At 50.7% G+C, this 26,952-nt stretch overlaps 1 protein-coding gene across 1 annotated transcript in view; it reads right to left on the bottom strand.

The window, feature by feature from the left end:
* Positions 1-26,952, bottom strand: part of cdk12 (cyclin dependent kinase 12) — a 74,983-nt gene that overhangs the window by 28,674 nt on the left and 19,357 nt on the right. The window contains 6 exon segments of the mRNA XM_067969306.1: positions 4,867-4,923; positions 6,631-6,820; positions 12,232-12,402; positions 14,151-14,290; positions 15,916-16,092; positions 20,025-21,026. Coding sequence (XP_067825407.1) covers positions 4,867-4,923; positions 6,631-6,820; positions 12,232-12,402; positions 14,151-14,290; positions 15,916-16,092; positions 20,025-21,026 — 1,737 coding nt within the window.

The following is a 26,952-nucleotide window of genomic DNA, read 5'->3' as shown; positions in this document are numbered from 1 at the left end:
CCTTATTGCTCCTCTGCCTGCAGACACACCTCTGGTGCTCCCATGTGTAGTAACCGTGCTGTCATGGGCCAGGTGCAGCAGTGAATCTGCCCTGAATCAGTCCCAGCATTTATTTAATACAAGGTCGGTTTAGACCACGAAGCTGTGACATTTATAAATAGACAGCGTTCTGTGTCATCATCCCACAGCACTGCTGCCAGATTGAGGTTTTCTTCCTGTTACAAAGAACAGCAAATGAAAATCTCTCATTAAGTTCAGGCAGAATCGATTCACTTCCTAGAGGCCATAGCACAAAACTACCCTAAAATCCAGGACATTTGGGTTTTAATTCAGTGATCTGACTCACAGCAACAGTGTGGGAAATGGAAAATTCAATGACCCAAGTGGAGTTTATCAGAGTAATGTGGGGGCACCCATCTTGCATGTAGCCTGCACTGTAACTGTGATCAGACTGTCATTAATACAGATTGGGAAAATTCAATTTTTATCTGGGTCGGTGTCAATATCCAGCACAGACCCACGGTTCAGGTCTGAGTTCGGTGATCTAAACTGGGGCAGCAGCAGGAGCAATGCAGCTGGTCTGAGAATCCATGGTTAGGGAAGGGCCCATTCATGGAGTGTGACCGGTTACAGGGTTTTCAGACAAGGTAGAGAGGGGGATAAAAAAGGAAGAGGTGTCACAATATTGATTAAAGAAATAATTACAGCTGTGAGGGGGGATGGTATATTAGAAGGTTAATCAAACGAGGCCATATGGGTTGAACTGAAGCACAAAAAAGGGGCCGTCACACTACTGGGAGTGTACCATAGACCCCCAAACAGTCAGGGGGAGATAGAAGAGCAAATATTTAGGCAAATTTCTGAGAAGTGCAAAAACAATAGGGCAGTAATAGTCGGGGATTTCAACTATCCTAATATTAACTGGCATACAATCAGTGTAAAAGGTATAGGGGGTGCAGAATTCTTAAACTGTATTCAGGAAAACTTTTTTTTAGCCAGTATGTAGCAAACCCAATGAGAGAGGGGGCAGTTCTGGACTTAGTTTTAGGGAACAAAACTGGGTAGGTGGAAGGAATATCAGCAGGAGAGCATTTTTGTGGTAGTGATCATAAATCAGTTAGATTTAGCGTAGTTATGGAAAAGGACAAAGATAGAACATGAGTAAAAGTTCTCAATTGGGGAAAGGCAAATTTTACTAAGCTGAGATGTAATTGAGCAAAAGTGGACTGGAAACAGCTACTTCAAGGTAAATCAGTGTCAGAGCAGTGGGAGGCATTCAAGGAGAAGATAGTGAGGGTTCAGAGCAAACATGTTCCCATAAAGAAAAAGGGTGGGACTCCCAAATCTAGAGCCCCCTGGATGTCAAGGAGCATACAGGGTAGGATAAGACAAAAAAGGGAAGCTTATGTCAGATACTGAGAGCTCGATACTGCAGAAAGCCTAGAGGAGTATAAAAAGTGCAGGGGTGTAATTAAAAAGGAAATTAGGAAAGCAAAGAGAGGGCATGAAAAAATATTGGCAAGTAAAATCAAGGGAAACCCAAAGATGTTTTATAAATACATGAAGAGCAAGAGGATAACTAAGGAAAGAGTAGGGCTTATTAGAGACCAAAAAGGTAACCTGTGTGTGGAGGCAGATGATGTGGGTAAGGTTCTTAATGAATACTCTGCATCTGTCTTTACAGAAGAGGGGGACGATGCAGACATTGTAGTTAAGGAGGAGGAGTGTGAAATATTGGATGGGATAAACATAGTGAGTGAGAAAATATTAAGGGGTTTAGCATCTTTGAAAGTAGATAAATCGTCAGGCCCGGACGAAATGTATCCCAGGCTGTTAAGAGAAGCAAGGGAGGAAATAGCATTGATGGAGATTGACTGGGCGCCACTGATGGAGAGTGACTGGGCGCCACTGATGGAGAGTGACTGGGCGCCACTGATGGAGAGTGACTGGGCGCCACTGATGGAGAGTGACTGGGCGCCACTGATGGAGAGTGACTGGGCGCCACTGATGGAGAGTGACTGGGCGCCACTGATGGAGAGTGACTGGGCGCCACTGATGGAGAGTGACCGGGCGCCACTGATGGAGAGTGACTGGGCACCATTGATGGAGAGTGACCGGGCACCACTGATGGAGAGTGACCGGGCACCACTGATGGAGTGTGACCGGGCACCACTGATGGAGAGTGACCGGGCACCACTGATGGAGTGTGAATGGGCGCCACTGATGGAGAGTGACTGGGCACCATTGATGGAGTGTGACTGGGCACCACTGATGGAGTGTGACTGGGCACCACTGATGGAGTGTGACTGGGCGCCACTGATGGAGAGTGACTGGGCACCATTGATGGAGTGTGACCGGGCACCACTGATGGAGAGTGACTGGGCACCACTGATGGAGAGTGACTGGGCGCCACTGATGGAGAGTGACTGGGCACCATTGATGGAGTGTGACCGGGCACCACTGATGGAGAGTGACTGGGCACCACTGATGGAGTGTGACCGGGCACCACTGATGGAGAGTGACTAGGCACCACTGATGGAGTGTGACTGGGCACCACTGATGGAGTGTGACTGGGCACCACTGATGGAGTGTGACCGGGCACCACTGATGGAGAGTGACCGGGCACCACTGATGGAGAGTGACTGGGCACCACTGATGGAGTGTGACCGGGCACCACTGATGGAGAGTGACTGGGCACCACTGATGGAGTGTGACCGGGCACCACTGATGGAGAGTGACTGGGCACCACTGATGGAGAGTGACTGGGCACCACTGATGGAGTGTGACTGGGCACCACTGATGGAGTGTGACTGGGCGCCACTGATGGAGTGTGACTGGGCACCATTGATGGAGTGTGACTGGGCGCCACTGATGGAGAGTGACTGGGCACCACTGATGGAGAGTGACTGGGCACCATTGATGGAGTGTGACCGGGCACCACTGATGGAGAGTGACTGGGCACCACTGATGGAGAGTGACTGGGCGCCACTGATGGAGAGTGACTGGGCACCATTGATGGAGTGTGACCGGGCACCATTGATGGAGTGTGACCGGGCACCACTGATGGAGAGTGACTGGGCACCACTGATGGAGTGTGACCGGGCACCACTGATGGAGAGTGACTGGGCACCACTGATGGAGTGTGACCGGGCACCACTGATGGAGTGTGACTGGGCACCACTGATGGAGTGTGACCGGGCACCACTGATGGAGAGTGACTGGGCACCACTGATGGAGTGTGACCGGGCACCACTGATGGAGTGTGACTGGGCACCACTGATGGAGTGTGACTGGGCACCACTGATGGAGAGTGACTGGGCACCACTGATGGAGAGTGACTGGGCACCACGGATGGAGAGTGACTGGGCACCACAGATGGAGTGTGACCGGGCACCACTGATGGAGAGTGACCGGGCACCACTGATGGAGTGTGACTGGGCACCACTGATGGAGAGTGACCGGGCACCACTGATGGAGAGTGACCGGGCACCACTGATGGAGTGTGACCGGGCACCACTGATGGAGTGTGACTGGGCACCACTGATGGAGAGTGACTGGGCACCACTGATGGAGAGTGACTGGGCACCACTGATGGAGAGTGACCGGGCACCACTGATGGAGAGTGACTGGGCACCACTGATGGAGAGTGACCGGGCACCACTGATGGAGAGTGACTGGGCACCACTGATGGAGTGCGTTTGACACTCATTGCTTTTTCCTACGTGTGAGTATGTTTTTTTGTGGGATTTAAATTTCATGCTGCTGATACCGTATAACCGATTCTAGCTATAAAGTTCCCCCGTCCAGAAGTGGTTGTTGAGAAGGATCCATGCAATATTCCTTTAAGAGCTTTTACTTATTGTAACCTGCCATGAGCCCCGTGACTTTTCCCACTCCCCAGTGGCTGCTAAGAATACCCTGATACTATCTGCAGGGAGTTCTCCTGGTGTACTGGGCAATATTCCTCCTTCGACTAACACCACGACAAACAGACTGACTGCTCATTCAACTCGTTGTTGTTTGTGGGACATTGCTGCCACGTTTGCTGACATAACAGTCACTGTATCATTCACTGTGGGTGACGCTGGCAAGGCCACATTTAATGCCCATCCCTAGTTGCCCTGAAGTGGTGGTAGTGGGGCCATCTCCTTCAATCGTCATAGCCCTTGTGCTAATGGTGCTCTCAAGATGATGTTGGGTTGAGAATTAGACCCAGGGATGATGAAGGAATGCAGTTGTGTATGGCTAAATCAGGATAGTGTTCCCATGATGTTGTTGCTATTGTCCTCCTTGGTGGTAGAGGTCGCAAGGCTTGGGAGTTGCTGTTGAATAAACTTGGTGAATTGCTGCAGTTCATCCTGTAGTTCATACACACTGCAGCCCCAGGTGGGGGAGGGGTGGATATTGATTCCACTAGTAGCAAATAATGTGTAAGTCTATATAAATGCAAGGCTTTCTCTTAAGTCTGAACAAACTGTAAGCCTCTACATCAGAGATAGATACGGAGAGGAGATGGGGAGGTATAGACATTAAGGAAAAATTTTGCTCAACAACACATTCTGTTCTACTGAACAGCACCAGGGAGCAGCTGACCAGAGCCTGGATATTCTGTGAAATGCTCACAAGTATTGCAGGAAAATTCCCGCATCAAGCTGGGATGCAAGTGGGTTGACTCTTGCTAACTGTGTGGGCGCCCATACACACCGTTACTAAAAATCCCACAGGCCCCCATGGAAAGTATCCTCCACCCTCACATAGCAATATAACAAGAGGCCCACAGACTCGGACTCTGCTCACACACAGAATCGTGCCGTGGCTGGGAACCTGTACACAGTGAGTGAATATAACACCATTTCTCCAACTCACCTCTCCTCCGAGTTATACAATCGCGCCAAACCAAAATCCGCCAGCTTGATCTGTCCGCTGGAAAAAGGGAACAATCAGTCGGATACCAGCTTCCAAACTACCCCTCCCACACACCCCCAAACTACCCCTCCCACACACCCCCAAACTACCCCTCCCACACACCCCCAAACTACCCCTCCCACACACCCCCAAACTACCCCTCCCACACACCCCCAAACTACCCCTCCCACACACCCCCAAACTACCCCTCCCACACACCCCCAAACTACCCCTCCCACACACCCCCAAACTACCCCTCCCACACACCCCCAAACTACCCCTCCCACACACCCCCAAACTACCCCTCCCACACACCCCCAAACTACCCCTCCCACACACCCCCAAACTACCCCTCCCACACCTGCAACTAACGTTACTGGTCCAGAGTCCCAACCTTCCCGGTTTTGAGTCCCAGAGGGATATCTGCAGTGTTACAGCAGCATTTGGAGTGGGATGAGTCATGGCACTGAATGCTCAGTGTCAGTGCAGGGCTATGGGAAGCTGTACCTGTGCCTGTAGCCACGCTATCCGTACTTGTACCTGTGCCTGTACCCACACTGTCTGTGCCTGTACCTATACCCACACTGTCCGTAGTACCTGTACCCACACTGTCCGTAGTACCTATACCCACACTGTCCGTAGTACCTGTACCTGTACCCACACTGTCCGTAGTACCTGTACCCACACTGTCCGTAGTACCTGTACCCACACTGTCCGTAGTACCTGTACCTGTGCCCACACTGTCCGTAGTACCTGTACCCACACTGTCCGTAGTACCTGTACCTGTACCCACACTGTCTGTGCCTGTATCTATACCCACACTGTCCGTAGTACCTGTACCCGTGCCCACACTGTCCGTAGTACCTGTACCTACACTGTCCGTAGTACCTGTACCTGTGCCCACACTGTCCGTAGTACCTGTGCCCACACTGTCCGTAGTACCTGTGCCCACACTGTCCGTAGTACCTGTGCCCACACTGTCCGTAGTACCTGTGCCCACACTGTCCGTAGTACCTGTACCTGTGCCCACGATGTCTGTGCCTGTACCTGTGCCCACACTGTCCGTAGTACCTGTACCTGTGCCCACACTGTCCGTAGTACCTGTACCCACACTGTCCGTAGTACCTGTACCTGTGCCCACACTGTCCGTAGTACCTGTACCTGTGCCCACGATGTCTGTGCCTGTATCTATACCCACACTGTCCGTAGTACCTGTACCCATGCCCACACTGTCCGTAGTACCTGTACCCACACTGTCCGTAGTACCTGTACCTGTGCCCACACTGTCCGTAGTACCTGTGCCCACACTGTCCGTAGTACCTGTGCCCACACTGTCCGTAGTACCTGTGCCCACACTGTCCGTAGTACCTGTACCCACACTGTCCGTAGTACCTGTACCTGTGCCCACACTGTCCGTAGTACCTATGCCCACACTGTCCGTAGTACCTGTGCCCACACTGTCCGTAGTACCTGTACCTGTGCCCACGATGTCTGTGCCTGTACCTGTGCCCACACTGTCCGTAGTACCTGTACCTGTGCCCACACTGTCCGTAGTACCTGTACCCACACTGTCCGTAGTACCTGTACCTGTGCCCACACTGTCCGTAGTACCTGTACCTGTGCCCACGATGTCTGTGCCTGTACCTGTGCCCACACTGTCCGTAGTACCTGTACCTGTGCCCACTCTGTCCGTAGTACCTGTACCCACGCCCACACTGTTGGTACCTGTTGTTGAGCAGTATGTTGGAGCATTTAATGTCACGGTGCAGGAAGTTCTTTTTATGACAGTAATCCAGTCCGTCCATCAGCTGCCTCATGAAGGATTTGACGTGGTCCTCAGTGAAATGCACCAGCCCCGACTCCAGCAGACCCATCAGATCGTGGTCCATGTATTCAAAGACCAGATAGAACGCCCCTGTCACAAACATCCCATTAGATTAGTGATGGAGACAACACGAGCAAGTGGGCTGTTACTGTCACTGTTTATTCAGGACAGGGGAGAGAAGAAAATTACTTGCAGAATTTAGTGTGGGATTCCCAAAGTGTTAGCTTGGCTCATTTGGTGGCACTATCCCCCGTGAATCTGTGACCGTGGGTTCGGAGCCCACGCCAGGTCTGGAGCCCATAACCTGGGCCGATACCTCAGTGCAGCTCAGAAAGTCACCACACTGGCAAAGGACCCATCCTGCAGATCACAACACTAAACCTGAGGGCTCCTCAGCTGCATGTTAAAGATCCCTTAACATCACTCAGAAAATAGGAGCAGGAGTAGGCCATCGGCCCCTCGAGCCTGCTCTGCCATTCGATATGATCATGGCTAATCTTCTATCTTAATACCATATTCCCGCTCGCTCCCCATACCCCTGGATGCCTTTTGTGTCTAGAAATCTATCTCCTTCTTAAATATATTCAGTGACTTGGCCTCCACAGCCTTCTGTGGTAGAGAATTCCACAGGTTCACCACCCTCTGAGTGAAGAAATTTCTCCTCATCTCAGTCCTAAATGTCCTACCCCGTATCCTGAGACTGTGACCCCTCGTTCTGGACCCCCCCAGCCAGGGGAAACATCCTCCCTGATCCAGTCTGTCTAGCCCTGTCAGAATTTTATATGTTTCAATGAGATCCCCTCTCATTCTTCTAAACTCGAGTGAATACAGGCCGAGTCGACCCAATCTCTCCTCATACGACAGTCCTGCCATCCCAGGAATCAGTCTGGTGAACCTTTGCTGCACTCCCTCTATGGCAAGTATATCCTTTCTTAGGTAAAGAGACCAAAACTGCACACAATACTCCGGATGTCGTCTCACCAAGGCCCTGTATCAAATCCTCCTGCAATGAAAGCCAACATACCATTTGCCTTCCTAACTGCTTGCTGCATCTGCATGTTTGCTTTCAGTGACTGGTGTACAAGGACTGGCATGGATTGAGAATTGGTTGACAGACAGGAAACAGAGAGTAGGAATAAACGGGTCTTTTTCCGGGTGGCAGGCAGTGACTAGTGGGGTACTGCAGGGATCAGTGCTTGGGCCCCAGCTATTCACAATATATATCAATGATTTGGATGAGGGAACGGAATGTAACATTTCCAAGTTTGCAGGCGACACAAAGCTGGGGTGGAATGTGAGCTGTGAGGAGGATGCAAGGAGGCTCCAATGTGATTTAGACAAGTTGGGTGAGTGGGCAAGAACATGGCAGATGCAGTATAACGTGGATAAATGTGAGGTTATCCACTTTGGTTGTAAAAACAGAAAGGCAGATTATTATCTGAATGGTGATAGATTGGGAAAAGGGGAGATGCAACGAGACCTGGGTGCCCTTGTACACCAGTCGCTGAAAGCGAGCATTCAGATGCAGCAAGCAGTTCGGAAGGCGAATGGTACGTTGGCCTTCATTGCAAGCGGATTTGAGTACAGGAGCAGGGATGTCTTACTGCAGTTACACAGGGCCTTGGTGAGACCACATCTGGAGTATTGTGTGCAGTTTTGGTCCCCTTATCTGAGGAAGGATGTCCTTGCCATGGAGGGAGTGCAACAAAGGCTTACCAGACTGATTCCTGGGATGGCAGGACTGACGTATGAGGAGAGATTGGGTCGACTAGGCCTATATTCACTGGAGTTTAGAAGAATGAGGTGATCTCATCGAAACATATAAAATTCGAACAGGACTAGACAGACTAGATGCAGGGAAGATGTTCCCGATGGCTGGGGAGTCCAGAACCAGAGGTCGCAGTCTCAGGATACGGGGTATGCCATTTAGAACCGAGATGAGGAGAAATTTCTTCAGAGTGTGGTGAACCTGTGGAATTCTCTACCACAGAAGGCAGTGGAGGCCAAGTCATTGGATGCATTCAAGAAGGAGATAGATATATTTCTTAATGCTAAAGGGATCAAGGGATATGGGGAAAAAGCAGGAACAGGGTACTGAGTTAGACGATCAGCCATGATCATTTTGAATGGTGGAGTAGGCCCAAAGGGCCGAATGGCCTACTCTTGCTCCTATTTTCTATGTTTCTATTAAAGTCACCCATGATTACTGTAGTACCCTTGTTACATGCATCTCTAATTTCCTCTTTGATACCGTCCCCTACATTACCACTACTGTTTGGAGGCCTATAGACAACTCCCACCAGTGTTTTCTGCCCCTTGGTGCTTCTTAACTCCACCCAGACTGATTCCACATCTTGATTTTCTGAGCCAATATCCTTTCTCACTATTGCTCTGATTTCATCCTTTACTAACAACGCCACCCCCACCTCCTTTTCCTTTTTGCCTGTCCTTCCTAAATATCGAATACCCTTAGATATTCAGCTCCCAGCCTTGGTCACCCTGCAGCCATGTCTCTGTAATTGTAATTATAGCACATCCATTTACATCTATTTGCGCTGTTAATTCGTTTACCTTATTACGAATGCTTCGTGCATTCAGATACAGTGCCTTTAGATTTGTCTTTTTAATATTTTTAGACATCTGAACATTTTTTTGTACTATGGCCCTATTTGTCTTATTACCATGTTTTCTTACCCGGACCCTATTTGTTGTCTTTTATTTGTACGCTCTGTCCCTTCCTGACACAATCTGGCGATCCTTAACCCAATCAGTTTCCTGCACTGCTTCCTTGTCTTTTCTCTTCAGCATTCTAGATTTCTCTCCACCGGGACCCTCCCCCTCCCCCCACCTTATTGAGTTTAAAGCCTGATCGACCACCCGAGAGATTCGATTCGCTAGAACTCTGGTCCCAGCAGAGGTCAGGCGTAGTGCGTCCCAACGGAACAGCTCCCTCATTCCCCAGTACAGGTGCCAGTGGCCCACGAATCGAAACACTGGGCCCAGGTCCCCACAATCCCCAAACACCGGGCCCAGGTCCCCACAATCCCCAAACACCAGGCCCAGGTCCCCACAATCCCCAAACACCAGGCCCAGGTCCCCACAATCCCCAAACACCAGGCCCAGGTCCCCACAATCCCCAAACACCAGGCCCAGGTCCCCACAATCCCCAAACACCAGGCCCAGGTCCCCACAATCCCCAAACACCAGGCCCAGGTCCCCACAATCCCCAAACACCAGGCCCAGGTCCCCACAATCCCCAAACACCGGGCCCAGGTCCCCACAATCCCCAAACACCGGGCCCAGGTCCCCACAATCCCCAAACACTGGGCCCAGGTCCCCACAATCCCCAAACACCAGGCCCAGGTCCCCACAATCCCCAAACACCAGGCCCAGGTCCCCACAATCCCCAAACACCAGGCCCAGGTCCCCACGAATCGAAACACTGGGCCCAGGTCCCCACAATCCCCAAACACTGGGCCCAGGTCCCCACAATCCCCAAACACCGGGCCCAGGTCCCCACAATCCCCAAACACCGGGCCCAGGTCCCTACAATCCCCAAACACCGGGCCCAGGTCCCTACAATCCCCAAACACCGGGCCCAGGTCCCCACAATCCTCAAACACCGGGCCCAGGTCCCCACAATCCCCAAACACCAGGCCCAGGTCCCTACAATCCCCAAACACTGGGCTCAGGTCCCCACAATCCCCAAACACCAGGCCCAGGTCCCCACAATCCCCAAACACCAGGCCCAGGTCCCCACAATCCCCAAACACCAGGCCCAGGTCCCCACAATCCCCAAACACCAGGCCCAGGTCCCTACAATCCCCAAACACTGGGCTCAGGTCCCCACAATCCCCAAACACCAGGCCCAGGTCCCCACAATCCCCAAACACCAGGCCCAGGTCCCCACAATCCCCAAACACCAGGCCCAGGTCCCCACAATCCCCAAACACCAGGCCCAGGTCCCCACAATCCCCAAACACCAGGCCCAGGTCCCCACAATCCCCAAACACCAGGCCCAGGTCCCCACAATCCCCAAACACTGGGCCCAGGTCCCCACAATCCCCAAACACTGGGCCCAGGTCCCTACAATCCCCAAACACTGGGCCCAGGTCCCCACAATCCCCAAACACTGGGCCCAGGTCCCCACAATCCCCAAACACTGGGCCCAGGTCCCTACAATCCCCAAACACTGGGCCCAGGTCCCCACAATCCCCAAACACCGGGCCCAGGTCCCCACAATCCCCAAACACCGGGCCCAGGTCCCCACAATCCCCAAACACCAGGCCCAGGTCCCCACAATCCCCAAACACCGGGCCCAGGTCCCCACAATCCCCAAACACTGGGCCCAGGTCCCTACAATCCCCAAACACTGGGCCCAGGTCCCCACAATCCCCAAACACTGGGCCCAGGTCCCCACAATCCCCAAACACCGGGCCCAGGTCCCCACAATCCCCAAACACTGGGCCCAGGTCCCTACAATCCCCAAACACTGGGCCCAGGTCCCCACAATCCCCAAACACCGGGCCCAGGTCCCCACAATCCCCAAACACTGGGCCCAGGTCCCCACAATCCCCAAACACTGGGCCCAGGTCCCCACAATCCCCAAACACTGGGCCCAGGTCCCTACAATCCCCAAACACTGGGCCCAGGTCCCTACAATCCCCAAACACTGGGATCAGGTCTCTACAATCCACAAACACTGGGCCCAGATCCCTACAATCCCCAAACACCGGGCCCAGGTCTCTACAATCCCCAAACACCGGGCCCAGGTCCCCACAATCCCCAAACACCGGGCCCAGGTCCCCACAATCCCCAAACACTGGGCCCAGGTCCCCACAATCCCCAAACACCGGGCCCAGGTCCCTACAATCCCCAAACACTGGGCTCAGGTCCCCACAATCCCCAAACACCAGGCCCAGGTCCCCACAATCCACAAACACTGGGCTCAGGTCCCTACAATCTACAAACACTGGGCCCAGGTCCCTACAATCCCCAAACACTGGGCTCAGGTCCCTACAATCTACAAACACTGGGCCCAGGTCCCCACAATCCCCAAACACTGGGCCCAGGTCCCCACAATCCCCAAACACTGGGCTCAGGTCCCTACAATCTACAAACACCGGGCCCAGGTCCCTACAATCCCCAAACACTGGGCCCAGGTCCCCACAATCCCCAAACACTGGGCCCAGGTCCCCACAATCCCCAAACACCGGGCCCAGGTCCCTACAATCCCCAAACACTGGGCTCAGGTCCCTACAATCCCCAAACACTGGGCTCAGGTCCCTACAATCTACAAACACCGGGCCCAGGTCCCTACAATCCACAAACACCGGGCCCAGGTCCCTACAATCCCCAAACACTGGGCCCAGGTCCCTACAATCCACAAACACTGGGCCCAGGTCCCTACAATCCCCAAACACTGGGATCAGGTCCCCACAATCCACAAACACTGGGCCCAGGTACAAGGACGAGCTTCATACTAACATCTATTAATGTACCTTTATCTTTTTTGAAGTCCAGTGCATCCTGCTTGTCCGTCACAATCTCTTTCATGTTGACCACACTGGTGTGGTTGAGCTGACGAAGGATCTTAATTTCTCGAATGGCCGTGATGGGAAATCCCTCCTTTTCATTATCCAGCCGGACCTTTTTAAGAGCAACCATCTCACCTATCAGAAGATGAAGAGTCTCCATTATCAGACTGGCCAGTTACAGGGTAAGTACAGATCCCACTGCTGATAGTAGGCGCGTTCGTGCGATGGCCGGTATAACGGGGTATCGCTATTCCAATACTCCACTATATAACAAGAATGTTGTAGATCACTATTGAATAAACTAAACAAGACTGCATGTAATGCTTTATTTAAACTGCAGTCAGTGCTTAGTACAAACTGTAACCTCACATCACTTAGAGGGGATTAGAAGGGCTTAAGTACACAACAGGTAATTGAACAATTAAGCAAACGTGTGAAATGAGTAAAGGACATAGAATAATAATCATGTGAGATTTTAACGATCTCCAAATAAACTGACAAGAGGTCGGTGAAGCGGTACAGGGAATTGAGTTTTTACAGTGTGTTCAGGACTCCTTTCCTATCCAGTATGTAAAAGGCCCAACAAGGGAGGAAGCACTGCTGGATCTAGTAATGGGAAATAAACCAGAACAGATAAGAGAAGTAAGTGTAGGGGAACACTAGGCAATAGCGATCACAACATAATAAGGTTTAAGATAAAAATTGAGAAGGGCATAAGTAAGACAAAGACCAAAGTAATACATTGAAAAGTAGCTGATTTTCAGAGGATCAAAATGGAACTAGGGAAAATAAACTGGAAACATTTACTGACAAAGAAATAGAACAGCAGTGGGAAATACTTAAAACGAGGATCAGAGTCCAGGAGAAATATATCCCACTAAAAAGCAAGAACAAACTAGCCAGTAATGATACACCATGGATGAATAAAAAAAAGGGCAAAATTGAAACTAAAGAAAAAGGCTTATATTAAGTATATAGACAACAAAGGAGATGATGACAAAAGGGAATACGAAAAGGTTAGGAAAGAAGTTAAAAAAAAACAATTAGGAAGGCAAAGAGAAACTATGAAATAAAGGAATAGAAGGACATGCTGGAGATGAAGTAGGGTGGGAAGAGGCTCGTGTGGAGCATAAACACTGGCATAGACCAGTCGGGCCGAATGGCCTGTTTCTAGCCGGAAATTCTATGTAACTTTATGTAACATTAACCAGATGTTATTTCCTTATGGTTATTCTTGCATTCAATGTACCGTAACAAAGTGCGATCAAGTGAGTAAACACGGCTGTTTCTGCCCAAAATAAACAGAGCACTAAAGACACTATAACCGGCAACTTTAAAAGTGACGTTAATGCAAATGCATAATGATCATCGCTTTTTGGACAATATAAGTGAGTGCCTGTTTTAAATGTAGCTGTTTTAAGTGGTGGGAACTGTACGGTACCATGGACTAATAGAGCTAGCAAACAGGCAAAGGGGGTCCAAAACTAAGTCCAGGGTCAAACGGCAGTGCTAACTCATTGCCCCACCCAGCCCATACCCTTTAACAGGGCTGGTAGTTCAGAGTGAATGCCTTCATTATAAAAAGGATGATCACAATCCAGCAGGCTAGCTAGCAGGAAGGCTGCTTCTGACCTTCAGCAACAAGGGGTTCAAGCTGCAGCCGCCCCATGAGAACAGAAACAATGGATCCATCACCACACTAAACATTCCCATACCCTCAGCCAGCAAATAGGAAAGGAATGAAAATCATCATTCTTCAACATTAACATAGGAATTTCCCCACGAGCCACAATGTTCTGTAGCTCCTGTATGTCAGAAAGTGCTAGTTTCTGAAACCTACGGGAAGCAGTGCTTTTTAATTTGTGTAGATAGTCACCAGTTACCTGTGTCCTTATCCTTGGCCTTGTAAACTTGCCCATATGTCCCTTCACCAGTGATTCCAATGATGTCGAATTTATCCACACATCGCTTGCCCCAGTCACTCTCAGTCTCCTTTTTCTCACCATAACGAGGGCAACAGATTCTTTAAACAAAAGTTAGAAAAAGTGTGAGTGGCAGTAATAATCAATCAGCATCGCCAGAACTTAAAACCTCCGACCAGCACAACTAACCAGCACTAAATCCTCCGACCAGCACAACTAACCAGCACTAAATCCTCCGACCAGCACAACTAACCAGCACTAAACCCTCCGACCAGCACAACTAACCAGCACTAAACCATTCAACAGGTACAACCAATGAGCAATAAACATCTCTGTGGCAGCTGTGCCCCAGATATATTTTCCTCCTCTCCTGAAAATGTTGACTCTCACTGGGGTACAGTTCCACAGACACTGACTCTCACCGGGGGACAGTTCCGCAGACATGACTCTCACTGGGGTACAGTTCCACAGACACTGACTCTCACTGGGGTACAGTTCCACAGACACTGACTCTCACCGGGGGACAGTTCCACAGACACTGACTCTCACTGGGGGACAGTTCCACAGACACTGACTCTCACCGGGGGACAGTTCCGCAGACATGACTCTCACTGGGGTACAGTTCCACAGACACTGACTCTCACTGGGGTACAGTTCCACAGACACTGACTCTCACCGGGGGACAGTTCCACAGACACTGACTCTCACTGGGGGACAGTTCCACAGACACTGACTCTCACTGGGGGACAGTTCCACAGACACTGACTCTCATTGGGGGACAGTTCCACAGACACTGACTCTCACTGGGGGACAGTTCCACAGACACTGACTCTCACTGGGGGACAGTTCCACAGACACTGACTCTCACTGGGGGACAGTTCCACAGACACTGACTCTCACTGGGGGACAGTTCCACAGACACTGACTCTCACTGGGGGACAGTTCCACAGACACTGACTCTCACTGGGGGACATTTCCACAGACACTGACTCTCACTGGGGGACAGTTCCACAGACACTGACTCTCACTGGGGGACATTTCCACAGACACTGACTCTCACTGGGGGACAGTTCCACAGACACTGACTCTCAGTGGGGGACAGTTCCACAGACACTGACTCTCACTGGGGGACAGTTCCACAGACACTGACTCTCATTGGGGGACAGTTCCACAGACACTGACTCTCACTGGGGGACAGTTCCACAGACACTGACTCTCACTGGGGGACAGTTCCACAGACACTGACTCTCATTGGGGGACAGTTCCACAGACACTGACTCTAAGGCTGGGCCCCCTGAGGCTGTACCTGGGGCCTCATGGAGCTGTTCTGATGAAAGTGAACTGTTTTCTGCAGCTGAGAAACTGCAGTTTGTTAGAAAGGAAAGTGCCGATGACGCCAGTGTGTGGACAGCCCCTTTCCCCATTCACACACAGGGTCAAGACAGGTCATGGCAATCCTGATCTCGGCACTCCACCTGCACTATTATTGCTCAGTTTTCCAGGTGTTAAACAGATCTTGCAGTGCAGTAGATCAGGGCAGTGTTATATGACAGTCTGACTCACAGTGATAGTCTGCCTAAAACCTATGTAACTTTAACAGTTATGAATCAAACTGACAACTGCTCCCTGAGCGATAAATTACAGAAAGTCCCTTTCAGAAAGCAGGCAAATGTCCAGAATCAGTGGGGTGTAAACTAAACTCTCATTTTCTCCGCAATATTCTTACTTGGGCCTCTTTTTAAGGACCGGTTGAGGCGGAGGCGGCGTCTTCTGCTCCGGAGAATCTGGTGGCGAGGGATCCGTTCCAGGAAGTTCCGGTGGGAGTGGGAGGTCTGCCAGTAAATGCCGTGTTCTTTGGTCTCTGTCTTTCTTGGCAGGTTTCACAGGATGGATCTCTTTAGGACTGAAAAAGAAACAGTGTTACATGGGGGGGGGGGGGGGGGGGAACGGCCTGCGTTACGCACAGTCTCTCCCCCGGCCTGCGTTACGCACAGTCTCTCCCCCGGCCTGCGTTACGCACAGTCTCTCCCCCGGCCTGCGTTACGCACAGTCTCTCCCCCGGCCTGCGTTACGCACAGTCTCTCCCCCGGCCTGCGTTACGCACAGTCTCTCCCCCGGCCTGCGTTACGCACAGTCTCTCCCCATCTAACCCCCCATTAGAAGTCCTGACAGTTGAATATTGCTCTCAAAGAGCAAAGCACAGCTGCGGTGAAGTGCTGGAAGTAACTAGTCGCAGCTAAATATAGACAAATACTATTCAAACCTCTATACAACTTTACATGACTAAAAGGGTTAACTCTGAATAGCAGCACCTTGTGCTGTACTAGAGTGAGATCAGTATAAACACAGCCCTGTGCTGTACTAGAATGAGATCAGCATAAACACAGCCCTGTGCTGTACTAGAGTGAGATCAGTATAAACACAGCCCTGTGCTGTACTAGAGTGAGATCAGTATAAACACAGCCCTGTCTGTACTAGAGTGAGATCAGTATAAACACAGCCCCGTCTTGAGATCAGTATAAACACAGCCCCGTCTGTACTAGAGTGAGATCAGTATAAACACAGCCCCGTCTGTACTAGAGTGAGATCAGTATAAACACAGCCCTGTCTGTACTAGAGAGAGATCAGTATAAACACAGCCCCGTCTGTACTAGAGTGAGATCAGTATAAACACAGCCCTGTCTGTACTAGAGTGAGATCAGTATAAACACAGCCCCGTCTGTACTAGAGTGAGATCAGTATAAACACAGCCCCGTCTGTACTAGAGTGAGATCAGTATAAACACAGCCCTGTCTGTACTAGAGTGAGATCAGTATAAACACAGCCCTGTCCGCACTAGAGAGAGATCAGTATAAACACAGCCCCGTCTGTACTAGAGTGAGATCAGTATAAACACAGCCCCGTCTGTACTAGAGTGAGATCAGTATAAACACAGCCCCGTCTGTACTAGAGTGAGATCAGTGTAAACACAGCCCTGTCTGTACTAGAGTGAGATCAGTGTAAACACAGCCCTGTCTGTACTAGAGTGAGATCAGTGTAAACACAGCCCTGTCTGTACTAGAGTGAGATCAGTATAAACACAGCCCCGTCTGTACTAGAGTGAGATCAGTGTAAACACAGCCCTGTCTGTACTAGAGTGAGATCAGTATAAACACAGCCCTGTCTGTACTAGAGTGAGATCAGTGTAAACACAGCCCTGTCTGTACTAGAGTGAGATCAGTGTAAACACAGCCCTGTCTGTACTAGAGTGAGATCAGTATAAACACAGCCCTGTCTGTACTAGAGTGAGATCAGTATAAGCACAGCCCTGTCTGTACTAGAGTGAGATCAGTGTAAACACAGCCCCGTCTGTACTAGAGTGAGATCAGTGTAAACACAGCCCTGTCTGTACTAGAGTGAGATCAGTGTAAACACAGCCCTGTCTGTACTAGAGTGAGATCAGTGTAAACACAGCCCCGTCTGTACTAGAGTGAGATCAGTGTAAACACAGCCCCGTCTGTACTAGAGTGAGATCAGTGTAAACACAGCCCTGTCTGTACTAGAGTGAGATCAGTGTAAACACAGAATCGTGCACAAGGCCATTGTTCAGCCCACTAGCTGCTATTCGACACTTCATTGTACTCCACACATCACCAAACATCTGTTTCTATCTGAACAGAGAGAATCCTCTGGAGATTCCGGCTAGATTTTATTTTCTGTGAGGACAGGTTTGAAAGCTTCCCTCACTGGAGCATCTGTCAAGGGCTGAGGTGCTCCATAGATGAGGTTAAGCAATCAGAGACCCCAGTCTATGTCACATTAGCAGCAATGGCACCCTGGCCTATGTGCAAATGGAAAGACAGAAGTGTTGATGTGGGGAGGAGGTGGAACAGTCACAGGCAATCACAGCACTGTTAAAGCAGTGAGTGCTTTTTGTTATTTTAAAGAATGAGATTTTAAGGAGGAATATCGCGTGGCAGTCAGAGTGTTCACAAAGCACGCAGAGTGTGTGTACGGGCCCTTCCCGGAGCGTGCACGGGGCCCGTCCCGGAGCGTGCACGGGCCCTTCACGGAGCGTGCACGGGCCCTTCCCGGAGCGTGCACGGGCCAGTCCCGGAGCGTGCACGGGCCAGTCCCGGAGCGGGCACGGGCCCTTCCCGGAGCGTGCACGGGCCCTTCACGGGCCCTTCCCAGAGCGTGCACGGGCCCTTCACGGGCCGGTCCCGGAGCGTGCACGGGCCGGTCCCGGAGCGTGCACGGGCCGGTCCCGCAGCGTGCACGGGCCCGTCCCGGAGCGTGCACGGGCCCTTCCCGGAGTGTTTATAGGTCATTCCCCGGGCGTTCCTTTAACTCCAGTTTCAACATCTTAAATGGAAACGAGTTCAAAATTCCCATAAGACAAAGAAATAGCACCGACCTTGTGTTTGCTCAAATCCTTCGGATCTGAGACAGATCTGGAGGAAAACTGGTTTATCGAAGAATGAATTATTATTTAAAATAAGAACAGGTGGCTTCTGGGAAATAGATTCAACCAATCCTACAGGACTCTTTTCTAAATGTCATAATGCAAAATCTTTTTGGCCATTTAATAAACGTTCCCCAAATCAACAGTCATCGCATCATCTCCCAGGCAATGATCATCTCCAACGAGAGAGAGTCTAACTACCTCTTCTTGACATTCAACGGCATTACCATCGCCGAATCCCCCACAGTCAACATCCTGGGAGTCACCGTTGACCAGAAACTTAACTGGACCAGTGGCTTCAGTAAATACTGTGGCTACGAGAGCAGGTCAGAGGCTGGGTATTCTGCAGTGAGTGACTCACCTCCTGACTCCCCAAAGCCTTTCCACCGTCTACAAGGCACAAGTCAGGAGTGTGATGGAATACTCTCCACTTGCCTGGATGAGTGCAGCTCCAACAACACTCGAGAAGCTCGACACCATCCAGGACAAAGCAGCCTGCTTGATTGGCACCCCATCCACCACCCTAAACATTCACTCCCTTCACCACCGGCGCACAGTGGCTGCAGTGTGCACCATCCACAGGATGCACTGCAGCAACTCGCCAAGGCTTCTTCGACAGCACCTCCCAAACCCGCGACCTCTACCACCTAGAAGGACAAGGGCAGCAGGCACATGGGAACAACACCACCTGCACGTTCCCCTCCAAGTCACACACCATCCTGACTTGGAAATATATCGCCGCCCCCCCCCTCCCCCCCCAAATCTTTCAATCCTCCGACATTCCTTCAGTTTTTAAAACCCTAGCCTGATGTCAGCAAACCCCATATCTTGATTTACCGTTTCATTCTGGGTGGTGCCCTGCACTCTGGGCCTCTGTCTGCCCTCAAGATTGACTCGGAGCTGTGCTGTCTGTTCCCCCCTCCTCACCCAGTGCAGTGAATCACAGAGCAAACCCACTTCCCGCCCATCCCAATATCCTGAGTCACTGGCCCAAACAACCTGGTATTCAGGAAGAAATCTGTCATTTCAATTTCATTAAACACGTTTCATCTGATGTCCCCATTCGGTTCTACTGTCACTAGGACCCAGGGAGCCTGGAGTGATGGTCAGACACGTGTGCTGCTCCTCCATTACTGTCACCAGTCTCCTTTAATAAGGATGCCATCTTGTGCCTTTCACTTAACTGTTCTGCTTTTCCAGATGAGAACTCTTTTTGCAGCTGTGCTGACAAGACACTGAGCCCCCGAAACACTGATAGAAAAGAAAAATTGTAGAACTGAGGCCGGTTCCGGGATGACAATCTGCAAAAATCCTAAGAATAAAACACTGCTTGTTCTGACTGCTGATGCCAGTAACGTTTAGTCCATCGTCTCCTGACACAAATTGCTTACCTTTCCATATCATCCTCCCCTAGCAGGAGCGGGGGCAGTGGCAGTGGTGGCAGTGTTGAAGTCAGTAAGGGCATTACTGAGTTTAGCATCGGTGGCATGGGGAGCGCACTGCCCAACACTGTGGTCCTCGGTGGCTGTTGTTGTGAGACAGTCGGTGGCTGTGTCAAGACCGGTACAGGAGCTAATATGGGCACAGGTACTGGTACAGGTGCAGGTACTGGCGGTAATGGTAACGACAAGGGTACTGGGGGCAGGGGCAGCAGCACTGCTGTTATCGGTGGAGGTTCTGTCAAACTTTCTGGCGGAGGCTGTGATTGGTTAAGAGTCAGCGGTGGTAGGGGTGGTGGTGGCTGTATTGGAGCTGGAGGCAAGATCACCGGGGGGGACAACGGAGGTAACGGTGGAAGAGTGGACCCTGAAGGAGGAAGCGGAGGCTTTTCCGTCTCGCCTTCGTTTGGTAATGGCGGCAGACTCTTTTCCTTCGGCGTTCCCAACTCACATTTCACCGCCGGTGATTTAGACTCTTTCACCGGCAGTGCCAATGGGGAGAGTGCTGGTTTATCCTCCACTGTTTCAGTCTTTACTTTTATCTCTGGGACCATCTCCTCAGCAATGTCTTTCTCTTTCTTCACAGTCACTGAGTTTAAGGTTTCTATGGGTGAAGCTGGTTTCTCACCCTTAATTATTTTAGTCAATTTCTTCACATCTTTAAGTGTTGTCGCAGAGACTGTGCCGCTGGTACCAGCACTGTGAGCGGTCGTTTTAGAAATGGTTCCAGCCGACACTTTGGGCTCTTTTGAGTCCTTCGCACTGGCCTTTGCTGCTACTGCAGCTCTCGCCTTCTTGGTTTTGCTCAGCTCAGCACCTAGGCTCGACTTGAGAGTAAATCGGCTGGGTGAGATACTCGAATGCCGACTTCGTGATCGGGATTGCCTGTGTTTACTGTGTGACCGCGAGTGCCTCGAATACAGGGGGCTCCGGCTCCTCGACTTTGCTGACCTCCTGCAAAGAGAAAAGGGTTCAATTAAAATACGAACAATTCAGGTCACCTCCGTAACAGCACGTGTCAATTTACAACTGGGGACCTAGAGACAGACAGACAGACATGCACACAAAACACGCACAAGCACACAAAACACGCACAAGCACACAAAACACGCACAATCTTCAACAGGTTAACAGACAGTATACAAATTCTGCCATCCCAAATCCAATGCTAGGCCTAACCAGACAGTACAATTCCACAATACACCCCTAGTCAGTCAGCTTGAAAAGGTGCATTCTGCTCTACCTCATGGTCATGTGTTGCTTCAACACTAATGTAATGCAGTGGCCTTGGAACAGTTTAGAATAGTGGCTTTACCACGACAGCCCATTGGCCATTTGCACCCCATTTCAGCTTCACTTGTAGCCCTTAGTAGACGTGCTAGTCCGTGTGTCTTTCAACCTCGATTCAGAGCCGGCACCTGGAATACTGCATACAGTTTTGGTCTCCATACTTAAGAAAAGACATACTTGCTCTCGAGGCAGTACAAAGAAGGTTCACTCGGTTAATCCCGGGGATGAGGGGGTGGACATATGAGGAGAGGTTGAGTAGATTGGGACTCTACTCATTGGAGTTCAGAAGAATGAGAGGCGATCTTATTGAAACATATAAGATTGTGAAGGGGCTTGATCGGGTGGATGCGGTAAGGATGTTCCCAAGGATGGGTGAAACTAGAACTAGGGGGCATAATCTTAGAATAAGGGGCTGCTCTTTCAAAACTGAAATGAGGAGAAACTTCTTCACTCAGAGGGTAGTGGGTCTGTGGAATTTGCTGCCCCAGGAAGCTACATCATTAAATAAATTTAAAACAGAAATAGACAGTTTCCTAGAAGTAAAGGGAATTAGGGCATGAATTTAAATTTGAGATTAGGATCAGATCAGCCATGATCTTATTGAATGGCAGAGCAGGCTCGAGGGGCTGATTGGCCTACTCCTGCTCCTATTGCTGCCATTCAGTGATGTTGCCTTGCTTCTTATTCTCCAGTGAGAGGCATGCTATAACGAGGTATAATCAATAAAGTACCATCCACAGAGCACAGGGATGTGCCCACTCAATCTATAGAATTATAGAACCAGAGAATGATACAGCAAAGAGGCCATTCAGCCATTTGTGCCTGTGTCGGCTCTGTGAAAGAGCTATCAAATTAATCCCACTCCCCCTGCCCTTTCCCCAGAGCCCTGCAAATTTTTCCCCTTCAAGTATTTATCCAATTCCCTTTTGAAAGTTACTATTGAACCCGCTTCCACCGCCCTTTCAGGCAGCGCATTCCAGATCATAACTCACTGCGTAAAAACATTTATCCTCATCTCCCCTCCGGTTCTTTTGCCAATTACGTTAAATTGTGACCTCTGGTCACCGACCCCTCTGCCACTGCAAACAGTTTCTCCTTATTTACTCTATCAAACCCTTCATGATTTTGAACACCTCGATCAAATCTCCCCTTAACCTTCTCTGTTCTAAGGAGAACAATTCCAGCTTCTCCAGTCTCTCCACATAACTGAAGTCCCTCATCCCTGGTACCATTCTAGTAAATCTCCTCTGCACCCTCTCTAAGGCCTTAACATCCTTCCTAAAGTGTGGTGTCCAGAATTGAACACAATGCTCCAGCTGGGGCCTAACCAGTGTTTTATAAAGGTTTAGCATAACTTCCTTGCTTTTGTAAAGGCATTAAGGGATATGGGGATAGTGCAGGAAAATAGCATTGAGGTAGAAGATCAGCTGTGATCTTATTGAATAGTGAAGCAGGCTCGAGGGGCCGATTGGCCTACTCCTGCTCCTATTTGTTATGTTCTTTTGTACTCTATGCCTCTATTAATAAAGTCCAGGATCCCATATGCTTTTTTATCAGCCTTCTCAACTTGTCCTGCCACCTTCAAAGATTTGTGTAAGCACACCCCCAGGTCTCTCTGTTCCTACATCCTCTTTAAAATTGTACCATTTAGTTTATATTGCCTCTCCTCATTCTTCCTACCAAAATGCACCACTTCACACTTCTCTGCATTAAATTTAATCTGCCATATGTCTGCCCATTTCACCAGTTCGTCTATGTCCTCCTGAAGTCTGTTATTATCCCCCTCATTGTTTACTGCATTTCTGAGTTTCATGTCATTTGCAAACTTTAAAATTGTGCCCTGTATACCCAAGTCCAGGTCATTAATCAAAAAGAGCAGTGGTCCCAACACCGACCCCCGGGGACACCAGAGCACACTTCCCTCCAGTCTGAAAAACAACCGTTCACCACTACTCTCTGCTTTCTGTCCCCTAGCCAATTTTGTATCCACTCAGCAACTGCCCCTTTAATCCCATGGGCTTTAATTTTGCAAGCTGTTCTTCCCTTTCCTGTGGGGACTGCCACTCGATGCCCATCAGGAGCTCAATCAGTGGAAACTGCAGCCCGAAACCCACAGCTCATCACTCCATGCTGCAGTATGTTGAAGGGTCCCATGGATGGCCTGTGAGCAAAGGATCGCTCAGGATTGAGGCCCATAAAATTGCTGAGCAACAGTGGCTCAAAGTAAGGGAGCATATTCGTAAAGGGGTAGCAGCTGTAACACAGGGAGGCTGCAAAGGGCACAGCCTCCCCAGACACTTTCAATGTTATTTAGCTCAGTCATAAACAGTGTCAGAAATAAAACTCTGCATTAAACCATCACTCACCGGAACAGTGGGCACAATACAGAACCCAGGTATGATAAACCCCCCCACACAGAGCATGATAGACTCCCCCACACAGAGCATGATAAACCCCCCCACACAGACCGTGATAAACCCCCCCACACAGACCGTGATAAACCCCCCCACACAGAGCATGATAGACTCCCCCACACAGACCGTGATAACCCCCCCCCACACACAGACCGTGATAAACCCCCCCCCACACGGACCGTGATAAACCCCCCCCCCACACACGGACCGTGATAAACCCCCCCCCACACACGGACCGTGATAAACCCCCCCCCCACACACGGACCGTGATAAACCCCCCCCCCACACACGGACCGTGATAAACCCCCCCCCCACACACGGACCGTGATAAACCCCCCCCCCACACACGGACCGTGATAAACCCCCCCCCCCACACACGGACCGTGATAAACCCCCCCCCCACACACGGACCGTGATAAACCCCCCCCCACACACAGACCGTGATAAACCCCCCCCCACACACAGACCGTGATAAACCCCCCCCCACACACAGACCGTGATAAACCCCCCCCCACACACAGACCGTGATAAACCCCTCCCAACACACGGACCGTGATAAACCCCCCCCCACACACAGACCGTGATAAACCCCCCCCCACACACAGACCGTGATAAACCCCCCCCCACACACAGACCGTGATAAACCCCCCCCCACACACGGACCGTGATAAACCCCCCCCAACACACGGACCGTGATAAACCCCCCCCCACACACAGACCGTGATAAACCCCCCCCCACACACAGACCGTGATAAACCCCCCCCCACACACGGACCGTGATAAACCCCCCCCCACACACAGACCGTGATAAACCCCCCCCCACACACGGACCGTGATGAACCCCCCCCCCACACACGGACCGTGATAAACCCCCCCCCACACACAGACCGTGATAAACCCCCCCCCACACACAGACTGCCCCACCCCACTTGGGCAGGTCTGCCCCTCGTCCCCCATCTGTTGGCCAGGCATGGCCCGGCTTCTTGCTACATCCTACCTGGGCGATTTGGGCACAGCTAGTACTGGAGCCTCAGTGTTGCTGGATCTTTTTGACTGTGTGCCTCTGTTCATCTTTATAACCTGCAGTTTATGCTTTCACCAGATATCTATCCAGCTCCTTCTCAAAAGGAGAAAAGTGACACAGAATTTTTCTGTTCTGTGTTACTGCTGCCCGGTACTAAAATATCCAACCTCACTGAGTTTTGTGCTTACGGCTGCATGAATGATCTCTGCCTCTGTGCCTGTGAAACCCCTGCATCATCTCAGCTTGTACTCTAATGAGAATATTCACAATGTCCCTGCACACGCAGATTGTCTCCATCCCTTTACAGTTCTCCTACTCTCCCTCCTCTGCTGCTTTTGCCTCTTTGTCCCATTTTCTTCTTGACGTGCAGAGTCTTAACAGCAACAACCCTAAGTACAGCAGCAGCAAAGACTCACAGCAGCAAGGCCCAGGCTCAGACGTGGGCCTACTGACAATTCCTGGCCAGCTGAGAAGGAGCTTCCACATGGTCCTAGTGCTCTTCTCATTTTATCACAATTTAATTACAACCGAAAGATGTGTGTTACAACGTGCCCTGAGTGGCATGGCTTGGGCAGTTACTGTTGCTTCCTCCTGTTCTCAACTCTAACTGCACTACCTCAATCAGGAGAACTGAGTGCGAACCGTACAGTCAATGCACATTCGCTGGCAGGACTCTCCTTGCATGGCCTGCTCCCACCATGAACATTTGAGGGCAACGACAGAAAATACCAGAGTCTAAGGGTCACCGAGCCGCACACAGGGCAGCAACGCTTCAAAATCAGGAAGCTGAGAAGAAACAAAAACAACTTTCAGTTATATAGCACCCCTAGCCACTTCACAGGAACGCAGACAAAATTTGACACAGAGCCAAAGGAGGAGATAATAGGACAGGTGATTGATCAAGAGGTAGGTTTTAAGGAACATCTTAAAGGAGGAGAGAGAGGCGGAGAGGTTCAGGGAGGGAATTCCAGAGCTTAGGGCCCAGGCAGCTGAAGGCACGGCCGCCAATGGTGGGGTGATGAAAATTGGGGATGTGCAAGAGGCAGAATTGGAGGAGGAGTGCAGAGATCTCGGAGGGTTGTAGGGCTGGAGGAGGTTACAGAGATAGGGAGGGGTGAGGCCATGGAGGGATTTGAACACGAGAATTAGAATTTTAAATTCGAGACGTTGCTTGACTTGGAGCCAATGTAGGTCAGCGAGCTCAAGGGTGATGGGTGATGGGTGAATGGGACTTGGTGTGAGTTAGGACACGGGCAGCAGAGTTTTGGACGAGCTGAAGTTTAGAGGGTGAAAGATGGGAGGCCGGCCAGGAAAGCATTGGAACAGTCGAATGTGGAGGTAACAAAAGTATAGACAAGGGTTTCAGCAGCAGATGAGCTGAGGCAGGGGCACAGACGGGCGATGTTACAGAGGTGGAAGTAGGCGGTCTTGGTGATGGAGAGGATATGGGGTCGGAAGCTCAGCTCAGGGTCAAATAGGACTCCAAGGTTGCGAACAGTCTGGTTCAGCCTTAGACAGTGGCCAGGGAGAGGGATGGAGTCGGTAACTAAGGAACAAAGTTTGTGATGGGGATCGAAAAACACTGGAAAAAATTTCTGCTCATTCAATACTGGATGTCGGAGGGGTCTCACCAAGAATTCAGTCCATCTTTAGAGAGACTGAAAAAATACACATGTGAAAGACACGAGTATCGGGTCCCACTCACGAGGAATGTGACAGTTACATCCTGGGTTATGAGTCAATTCCCATAAAAGTAATATGGTCAGACTGGGGGCAACTGACAGAATTGAACCCAAAGAGGTATCTATGCAGACCCAAATTTGTAACAATCCCTCATCCCCACCTTCTCCCCGTATCCCTCAACCTCATCCCCACCTTCTCCCCGTATACCTCAACCCCACCTTCTCCCCGTATCCCTCAACCCCACCTTCTCCCCGTATCCCTCAACCTCAACCTCACCTTCTCCCCGTATACCTCAACCCCACCTTCTCCCCGTATACCTCAACCCCACCTTCTCCCCGTATACCTCAACCTCAACTTCTCCCCGTATACCTCAACCTCACCTTCTCCCCGTATACCTCAACCTCACCTTCTCCCCGTATCCCTCAACCCCACCTCCTCCCCGTATACCTCAACCTCAACCCCACCTTCT

This window comes from Heptranchias perlo, chromosome 30, assembly GCF_035084215.1.
Source record: "Heptranchias perlo isolate sHepPer1 chromosome 30, sHepPer1.hap1, whole genome shotgun sequence".
NCBI classification, from domain to species: Eukaryota; Metazoa; Chordata; class Chondrichthyes; order Hexanchiformes; family Hexanchidae; genus Heptranchias; species Heptranchias perlo.
The sequence above is the reverse complement of the archived record's forward strand: the minus strand, read 5'-3'. Positions and strand labels throughout refer to the sequence as shown.